This window comes from Anticarsia gemmatalis, chromosome 5 (genome assembly GCF_050436995.1).
Source record: "Anticarsia gemmatalis isolate Benzon Research Colony breed Stoneville strain chromosome 5, ilAntGemm2 primary, whole genome shotgun sequence".
NCBI lineage: Eukaryota > Metazoa > Arthropoda > Insecta > Lepidoptera > Erebidae > Anticarsia > Anticarsia gemmatalis.
This window is the reverse complement of record NC_134749.1, coordinates 8,212,303-8,222,390: the sequence shown is the minus strand read 5'-3', so window position 1 is coordinate 8,222,390 and position 10,088 is coordinate 8,212,303. Positions and strand designations below refer to the sequence as shown.

The following is a 10,088-nucleotide window of genomic DNA, read 5'->3' as shown; positions in this document are numbered from 1 at the left end:
ATTATTATTTTAGGAGCGCCGGCTATATTAAGGATAATAAGTAGAAAGCATTTTTCATAATGATAGTTACGTGTTTTAAAGTTTCAAGGTATGTTTAAATATATACAGTAACAAGCTATTTAATGTCCCATTACACCCTCTATAGGAAACCACATCGAATATATCTCGTTTTCGATCAGTTGCTATCGAAATAGTATCTTACACGGTCAAATGGTAACGGTTCAACGGTAATTGAATACCATACTTCATATAACATTTATACGAGTACATTATGAAATACTGTACCACAGCCTATTTAAAATGTATAAAAAGCCTGTACTAAGCGATTTTAACAAGGCTGTATGAGCAGAAAATTTGCCTCGTTTAAGCATTAAAAACTATAAGCTGGGAATTTTTACTCTACATCCCGCCTTTTATTACCCAACTCGAGCTCATGAACGCGTGTACGTAATTCATTCTCTGATTAACAAAAATTAAATAAAATGTTGATGAACATGTATTTATTGGTGTATGAGTTAATTCAAGTGAAACTTTGAAGTGGTTCCCTAATTACATATTTGAAGAGAGCCTGTAGTTAATACGCGTGTTAAGTGCCTTGTAAATTTTCCTACAAGTCTTGATATGCGTAAAGTAAGTAATTGGGGTGTAATCCATCGTGCTCCCGCCGTTTCTCAACTCATAGTTGGGTCAATGGCACATCCCCTAATTTGTAACTTAATCTCGTGACGTAAATTTTGCGTGTATCAATATTTACCCGCCTATCCGCCTTTGCTTACTCTATCCCACGTGGTTAGCAAAATTTCAGGCAGTTAGTACGATGGATTACTGATTTAAATTGCTTATATTCCTACTCATTCATGTAGAAGTAGGTAGTGTTAATACATAATAATATATAAGCATTTAATTTTACTTAAAACAATTATTTTGTTACAACTAATTTTCCCAACTATCATGTGTCATTATTTCGATCATTGCACTAACAGCGTTATAGAGTTTATTGTAAACGATACAATTATTGAAATAAAAGTCAGCGAAACCATAATAATATATATTAATTACGATATAAAATGTATGTCAAGTATTTCGCGTGAATAGCATGTGTCGTGTGACCGCGTGTTTCAGATTTAATCGCTGCGGTCTATGGCGGCCATAAACAAAAGTCCCGCTGAAACGACGACTCGTTAAACTTTTAAGCGACTCCTAACTTCTACGTTATAATTGCGCACCGAATTGTTGCAGACAACCATTTTGTAACACAACTGACACATTTTAAGAAAAGACTTTAATAACTATTCGCATTAACTTGCTTGAACTACATAACCCTGTCTTAATTTTTTATGTAGTCATCAAGTCATATTAATATTATAAATGCGACGGTTTGTGAGGATGTGTGTATGACGTTTGTCCTTATGTTTGTTGCTCTTTTCCAAAAGACTATTGGATTTTAATGAAATTTGATACACTGATATTTCATAACCTGAATTTCTGGGAAACCTTTTCACGCGGACGAAGTCGCGGGCAGTAGCTAGTCGTAGCAAGTAGCAGATATTGTAATTATTAAGGTTAACATCTTTAAAACATCTGTACTTTCTGCATTATACTCTTTGTTTAAACCCTGCATTTTTATTGCAATGTTAATTGGCAGGAATTTGACGATAGTCTTTTTATCAAATCTCGACCGAAACCACAGGCTGAAAATCAGTGCGCATTCGATCGACACGGCGAGGCGTAGAGACCAAACAAAAAACATTTGACATACCTACTGGAACTAGTACTTTAGTCAGTGAATTGTCGACTACGTACCAAAACTCGGTCCGTACAGTAAAAAACAATTATTATGTGAGTTTGTTCAGTGATGTTTTCACATTACAAATCTATTGTAACTCCGGTAATTCGGTTTCAAAGAACTAGGGCACGATAATATAAAGGTCAAAAACGTTAGATTCTGAATTTATATTGTGAGAAATATAGGTGGAATTTCAGTTGGCCGTGTTTAGCTACGTATTGTTTTTATATCCCATGTTTGAACACGCAGTAGGTAGAACTTCAAATTGAGTATTTTATGGCCGGTTAAACACAATATCGTAGAGAGTATTCGTACAGCTAAATTTTTGTCAAATCACACTCGCACAGTAGCATATTTAACCGGTTACTATTCCTCTACTGGCCACGGTTTTGCTTACAGGTCGAGGGGGATTAAGGGGTTACACCGCTACAAATTACAAGAGCAGGTTGTGGGGGTTAGATAACTGTTTAAAGGACCCCTCAAATTAACTTTCTAAGCATCAGAACTTGATCCCACGATTAGCTATCACTTCTGACACACAAAATAATACATTCTCGTAATAATCCTGGCTGCGTGACGCATATCCCATCCCATAACCCACAGTTTCTCGAAACTCTTTCCTAAAACAGTATTAAGCCATCCTAGCGTAACAGATAGTGGCACATAACAACAAACTATCCAAATATAAGAGACAACCACCATTAATATGTATTATCGCGTCCCCGCAAAGTCCTAAAAGCATTAACATGGTTGGTAACATTTTTGCTCACGATTAAACATTATTACAAGGCTCCGTTGTATATAACAGTCACTTTACTCGCTCACAAAATAGTGTAACATCGTTACGGATGTGCTACAGCCACGTTTATGAGCCTTAAAACGCATCTCGAATCTCCCCACAAATGTTTTGTTTCCTCCCAGCTCTAGGGGTTAGCAGAAAAAAACAATGTGTTGAACACAACTTACTTTAATGTACCACCTTACTTATTTCACAGTTATTCAGATTTGAGACCGAGTTTATAAAGATGAATCCTAGAAAGAAGACTCCAAAAAATATTTTCGGGAGGTAGCGTAATTTATCATTCCTAGAAATTGTAATTAATTAAAAGAAGTGTCAGATTATGCTTCGCAAACGAAAGGACGTCAGGCGCTTTACTTAACTTGATTGCTATTTTTACTAACTCAACTCTTCTACTGAATCTTCTATCGCATTTCGGCAGTCGACTTTTTTAAGCCTTTTTTGCTCACTGAAAGCAAAAGTAGATGTCAATATGTCTGGGCGTTGTGTTTTTCAATTTTCATCTCTTACCAGATTGTGCTAGCTGAGCTAGACATAAAATAATATTTGAACTTCGTAAATATTTGTTACAACTCGGTAAAATTAGGTCCACAACTTTTTTGTACATTTTTATCCATATGATTAATGTTAATTACAGTAGTTAAACATAGATTTTAGGAATATAAATATTCGTCCTGGTTTATAAATGTGTAATCCTAATACTTTCACTTATTATAAATTCTGTATTCTGTAGATTATAATCGTATTAATAACTCAACTCAACAACGATAAACAGGCAGCTAACTTGACGGATTCAACGAATTATTTCTTATCTAAGTTATATATTTCTGCAGATGACTTGTATATAATTCTAAGACTCGCTGACAAAGGCCATGTCAAAATAAACCTGAGGCGAAACGGATATTGATGAAGGAGGGCCGCCTACCGGTCAGTACGCTTTATTATTACATCACAATTTATAAAAAAATATACACAAATATGTTTTAAGGGTTCTCTCTAAAGGTCCACTTGAATATGCCATAGGATTATATATAGTGATATCTCTTTTAATGAAGGTCGAAATCTTCTCAGATCTTTCCATCGAATGAAAAAAAATGCAGACACAGACGCATGACGTGTAAATGAGGCAATTATAACAATTCAGAGTAGATACAAAGAGAATTGGTGAAACAGGTACCAAAGTCAAACAGTATTTTTACTATTTAAATGTAATATTTCAATTATTTATCCCTTTTTAATACAACTATAATTTAATCATAAAGTTAATATATAATGATATTGTAAAATAATGTAATGCAGAAATGATTGGTCAGAAAAAATATTTCGCTTGAAAACTTAGGCTGTCGGTTGTACCTATATCTACCTTTTTTTTTTTTTTTTTTTCGTGGGGAAATGCGTTACGCATACCCTGCGCCCTGGGTGGAGCCCAGGGCTATGTGGGACTCTCCCGCCAGAAGGGCGGTCATACCCACTAAAACCCCACGAGTGCCTGCCTGATCCGCGTATGTGGCGTGCGACGGGATAACTGCTTGCGCTTAGAACCGCAAGTCGCACGCCACGCGGTTGCCCCTTCCACGGGGGCCCTTTCTAGACCAGCTGGTTCGATGGACCGGACACTACGGCCATCGACCTATCTTGGAGTCTCGCCTCCAAGTTGACAGCGGACGCCCAGTCCACTGTCAGAGACCCGATTTAGGGTGGGCGGCGGTCATGCGCCGCTCTCCTCCGTCCGACGCGGCGTTGACGCATCGGGTGTGCATTCGGGTCTTGCTCCCGGACCCTCTCCGCATCCTCTTTTTGCGCGATTACAGTTTCACTGAAGGCGAGCATCGCGCTCCAGGCTTCGTCGCTGCCGAGCATAGAGCGAATTACGGCCGGCAACGACAAATCGAGCCCTATCGCGGCGATCAGTGCTCCGCGCTCTGTCGCCCAAGCCGGGCACTCAGCCAATGTGTGGGCGGCCGTATCTTCGATATGCCCACAGTGGTGGCATGCTGGGGAAGGCTCTCTCCTTGCGACTACAAATAGGTATCGGCCGAAGCAGCCGTGGCCCGTCAGAGTTTGCGTCAGTCGGTAGGTTACCGTTCCATGACGTCTATGTAACCACTGCTCGAGGACCGGTTGGATTGCGCTAATGAGTAGAGCACTAGCGCTGGGGTGCTCCAACCGCTCGGCCCAGGTCCGGAGGATATTTTGGCGTGATTCGCGCCTCCACTGCGCGACAGCCTCCGGATCCGGACCGGTCCCCCGGGTCCGAGCCTCTGAAGTCTGGCGGTATACATCCGCTAAGACACGGGCTTCAAGGTCCCACGGGGGAGTCCCTGCCAACACACACGCCGCCTCGAAGGATACGGTGGAATATCCTCTTATCGCTCTAATGGCTAAAACGCGTTGCGGCCTGCGCAGAACTGCCGTGTTTTCGCGCTTGAGGGCATCCACCCATATCGGGGCGCCATAGAGCGCCATGGAACGAACGACGCCGGTGAAAAGGTGACGACAAACGTCTGATGGACCTCCCAGATTCGGGAGCAAGCGACCCAGAGCCCCAGCGGCCCCTACAAGACGGGGCGCGAGGCGACGGAAGTGCTCCCGAAAGCTCCAACGACTGTCAAGGACGATTCCTAAGTATTTCATCGTTCGACCGATACCTATCGCCACCCCGCCTACGACGATTTCGTGCGCTTCTGCCGGCGGTGCATTCCGAGGCCCGTGGAAAAAGAGAGCTTCACATTTCTCAAGAGCCACAACCAATCCTAGACGTCGGATGCGGTGGACCACGTCGGCGACGCCAGCCGTCGCGATATGTATTGCCTCACGGTACGTACCGCCGCGGGCGGTTACTAATGTGTCGTCCGCGTAACACGTTAGGTCGACCCCAGGTATAAGTGAGCCTCTCAAAACCCAGTCGTAGCCGATGTTCCACAAGGTCGGACCGAGAACTGACCCCTGTGGAACACCGCACGACATTGGTCTTTCGCACCATTCATCTCTCGCGGGGTAGATTACTGATCTTTCTGACAGATATGATGCAATGACTCGCCTAAGGTACTGCGGCACGCGGTGGAACTGGAGCGCAGCTGTTATGCAGCTCCAGGGGAGGGTGTTAAATGCGTTGGCGATGTCGAGAGACACCGCAACGACCACTCCCCGCCCTGCGACAGCATCTTCCGTCAGGGCCCTCACTCGCGTGATTGCATCTATCGTAGATCGCCCTCGGCGAAAACCAAACTGGTTGGGGCTCAGGTCCGGGCCGTGCTCCTCCATATGTTCGACGAGGCGGGCTGCCAATAGACGCTCAAAAAGTTTACCCACCTCGTCGAGCAGGACGATAGGGCGGTACGCCGACGGAGACTCAATCGGACGGCCCTCCTTCTTTATGAGAGTAAGTCTACCCGTTCTCCATCGCCGGGGGAAAGTTCCGTTTGAAAGGCATGCCGAAAACAACCGTATCACTCTCGGCTCGAGCGCGTTAGGTATGGCGAGCGTCCATGCGCGACCGGGCACTCCATCGGGTCCCGGGGCGGTGTTACGGCCACGGAGCTTAGCAACCGCCCGTTTGAGCTCGGCCGGAGTTATTTCGGGTATGACCACCTCCTCAATCTCCGCGATGACCTGGCTAGAAGACTGGCTCTCCGAACTTGTCATCATTGATGGTGGAGAGAACTCCTCTCGGTGTGGGAAAAGGGTTGCAACCACCTGCTGCAGGAGCCCCGGATCCATACTCTGTGTCACTGGGGGTGCCCAGGGGCGAAGTTTGGCCCGCACCAGCCTATACGGCCGCCCCCAGGGATCGCGATCTAGGGTCTCTAGCAATTCTTTCCATGCTCTACGCTTGGCCTCTCTGATGGCCACCGAGAGAGCTTTTCGGGCAGCCTTGTATGCGGCATAAAGTTCCGCCTCGCGAGTCTCGTTGGGACGACGACGTCGACTCCTGGTGTATCGGTGGCGCGCCCTCTCGCAAGCAGTACGTAGTTGGGCTAATTCCGGCGACCACCAATACACCTGACGTTTGGGGAGGCGGTTTTGGGCCCGGGGCATTGCCGCGTCGCAGATCCGCGATATGCTGCTACCAAGCTGTTCGGCCTCTAGCTCCACGTCGGCCTGACCCTCCGGTACTGGAGACCAAGACTCCACCAAGGCGGCTTCGACCAATAGGTCGCAATCAAGCCTTCCTAACACCCATCTTGGTCCGTCGCCTCGCGGGACACGACCCGGCCTGTTTGGGGTAACTGGGGAGGGGAGGATTTCGTAGCGGATGTACCGGTGGTCGGACAATGTCTCGACCCTCTCCAGCACTTCCCAGCCCTGAATACGGCGCGCAAGAGCGGCGCCGGCCAAGGTGATATCAACAATAGATCCGCCGTTGTGCCGCACGCACGTGTGGGTCGTGCCCCTATTTAAAATAACAAGACCAGACGAGACGGCCCAGTCCTCCAAGGCCTTTCCTCGGGCGCTTGTAACCGGAGATCCCCACATCACCGATTTTGCATTAAAGTCCCCCGCCACTAGTACTGCGGCGGGGTGAGCCCAACGAATCAGTCTGCCGACCTCAGCCAGAAACTCCTGAAAATCGGCTAGATTACTGTTAGGTGAGTGGTAGCAGGCGATAATGACCACTGTTCCCGTGAACGCCGCCACGCAGCCCTTGATCTTAGCCACTCTGCTGAAAGGGGGGGAGCTGGATGCTGTATGCCTCACTATGGCCACCAAGTTGTCGGTGTCCCCGACCCAGTTATCGCGTGGCAGGATGTTGTATGGCTCTGCAATGACTGCTATGTCTATCAGCCATTGCGCCATAGTTTGGATTAGGAGATCCTGGGCCGCGGCGCAGTGGTTGATGTTCGCCTGCAAGATTTTGGTGGCCATTATTGTTGGTCGATGGACATTGCTACTTCCTTGTTAGCTATCCCGCTCTGGTTGATGGTGGATTGGGATGCTCTTACACCAGCCGTCACTTTCGGAACCTTCCCACCTTTTGATTTCGGGGCCTTACAAGCGGGACCCCCAAGTCGGTGATCTGCTGGTTTCTTCGCTTCCGCACATAGCAGACAGCGAGGACGATCGGCTGTGCATTCCGCTATCTTGTGGCCCGTGAGCCCGCAGCGGTAGCAGCTGTTGCTACGGTCCTTGTCGGCCTGACACATGGCCTGAGCGTGGCCGGTGCTAAAGCAGCGGAAACAACGAAGAGGGCGGGGCTCAGCAATTGTGACACGTGCCGAGACCCAGCCGACCAGAAGCTTGCCGGATTCCGCTATCTTTTTAGCTGCCGTCACCGGGCACCTAACCCAAGTCGAGCCGAGACCCCAAGGCTTGCGACGGACCTCGCTAACTTTCACGATTTCCGCGAGGCAGCCACCGGCGCGCGCTACCGCTATCGCGACCTCCCCAGGCGTAGTTGAGTCGTCCAGGCCGTAGATACGCATTTCAGCGGTTTTAAAGGGCCTGGAGATGATAGCGTCCCCTGCAAGGACTTGCCTGAGACTTGTAGCTAGGGAGTCTGCCTTCTCATTGCAGTTCTCCCCCGCCACTTCTAACTTTCGCGCGCCGGTAGCTGCCGCGCGAATTTGGCACCCTCCGGAGATGCCGTGGTCGCCTAACACGATGTTCTGTTTTGCCTTTTCAATAATGGAGGCATATGTGGTTCCCCGAGCCACGGCCTCCGGAGTCAGCGTTAAAATGATCACAGCGGAATTTGGGGGCCGCAGTGTGGCCTTCTTTGGCGCTGTTGGCTTTGTGACATGAGCCGCAGGCACACCTTTCTTTCCCACTTCCTTCTTTTTCCTCGCGACAGTGCTCCACTCGCCTGTGAGGGGTGGAGGGACTGATGGTAGCGATGGTGGAACAGCAGGAGCAGTGACCGGATGGCGTGACGATCCAGTTCCAGATGCGCCTGCGGTGTTTCCTTTCTTATTTTTCTTTTTCTTTTTCTTCTTCTTCTGTCCTTCCTCTTTATCCTTGGACACCGACGTTGGGTCTTGTTGGGCCGCTGGTTTAGTTACCAATACTGGCGCCGCATCCGTCCTTTTTTCTGCAGCTAGGGGGGGGCGGATCCGGGGTTCCGCAGGAAGCCGGGCCTCTATTGCTCCAAACCTAGCATCAATCATAAGCCTAAGGTCGCTGATGGCGCGGTCAATCTCAGAGTTGGTGGTTGAGGGTTGACATGTCCGCTCTGAGGACACACCCTGGACTCGTTGTGATTCCGACAACGCCTCGACCAGCTCCCTCAGAGCTGCTACCTCCTGCCGCAAGACGCTAATCTCTGCAGTGAGGCGATGGTTCACAGAAGTTAATTTCATTGTTTCCTGATTAGAGGATCGCCGAGATAGCTCTGAGGTAGAAATTTTTATGGCTTTGGCGGCCTCCTTCAACCGTTTTTTAAAAGTACCTTTCACGCTAAGAGACTGGTCCGCCATAATAGTCACGTCATCTAGTCTCTCGTATATTCTTTGAGCCAAGTCAGTTGCCGGTAAATCCTCTGTTGGCGCCGATGTGTACCCAACAGTGGAGCTGGCTGAGTCGCTCATTACGGACTCCATTTCTCCTATAGAGGTTTCCTCCATGTTTTGCTCTTCTGTCGTAGCTGAAGGGACACGTGTTGATGGTGTGCGCACCTTCCGCACTTTGCGACTCTTAGTCGGATGCTCCTTCGATTCTCTTATCGGGGCCACGAAGTCGTCCAGAACAACGACCGGACGTTTTCTAAGAGATCTTCGTCGGTTGTCATCCACGTGGCCTGAGGTAGCCTCAGCGATGTCTGAGCATGATCCGTCGAGGCTTAGGTCTCCCACCGACCCACTGCGCCAGTATTTGCTCGTCGGCTTTGGCTCTCCTACCTCTCTGACTTTGTCACTCTTATTTGATGGAAGGAGTCTCCCACGTCCATCCATGCCGAGAAGGCCTTCCTTTCTTGTATTACTGGCATTATGAGTATCAGGGGCTCCCAAAGTAGCCCCGTCTCCAGTTCCCGGTGTAATTAGACTCTCGACCTCTCTCCTCTCTCCTTCTGCCTCTCCCAACCCAGGACCTCCCGAGGCGCAGGATGGCCCATCGACGACCGCACTTTTCAGCCGGTCGTCGGAACGCATTTGTTGCCCCTCCCCAGAGTACGAGGGGGCTCTGCCCGCCGGAACGGCGGGGTCGGATTCTCCGGCAGCGGCGCTGCCGGTACCGACCTGGGGTACCACAATATTACAAAGTGCGTGCTCCATAACTATTCCTTTTTTGTAATTAGGGTTGGTCCCTATAAAACCTTAAAAGCTAACTTAATCCTAACACCCGCTAACGACCGAACCACCTGCCGGCCACGCACCGTCTCGGCACGGGCAACCTTACGGTTAGGGTGATTTTTTATAGAGGTTTTCTTCCTCGCGACCGCTGTCTCCCCGACCTCCGACAAGCGACCCCCGATCCTGACCCAAGGAGTTGGGCCAGGCTTGCGGTTTGGGTCCGCCGAGAACAGTACTCAACGGACACCCCCACCCCGGACAGGACATGAAAATCCGC

The 10,088-nt window shown here is 48.5% G+C and overlaps 1 protein-coding gene across 1 annotated transcript; it reads right to left on the bottom strand.

Annotated features, from left to right (window-relative positions):
• Window positions 1-7,450: 7,450 nt before the first annotated feature.
• LOC142973260 (uncharacterized) lies at window positions 7,451-9,793 on the bottom strand. The gene has a single exon (XM_076114898.1). It carries the CDS (start codon window positions 9,791-9,793, stop codon window positions 7,451-7,453), a length of 2,343 nt encoding a protein of 780 aa, XP_075971013.1.
• Window positions 9,794-10,088: the final 295 nt, after the last annotated feature.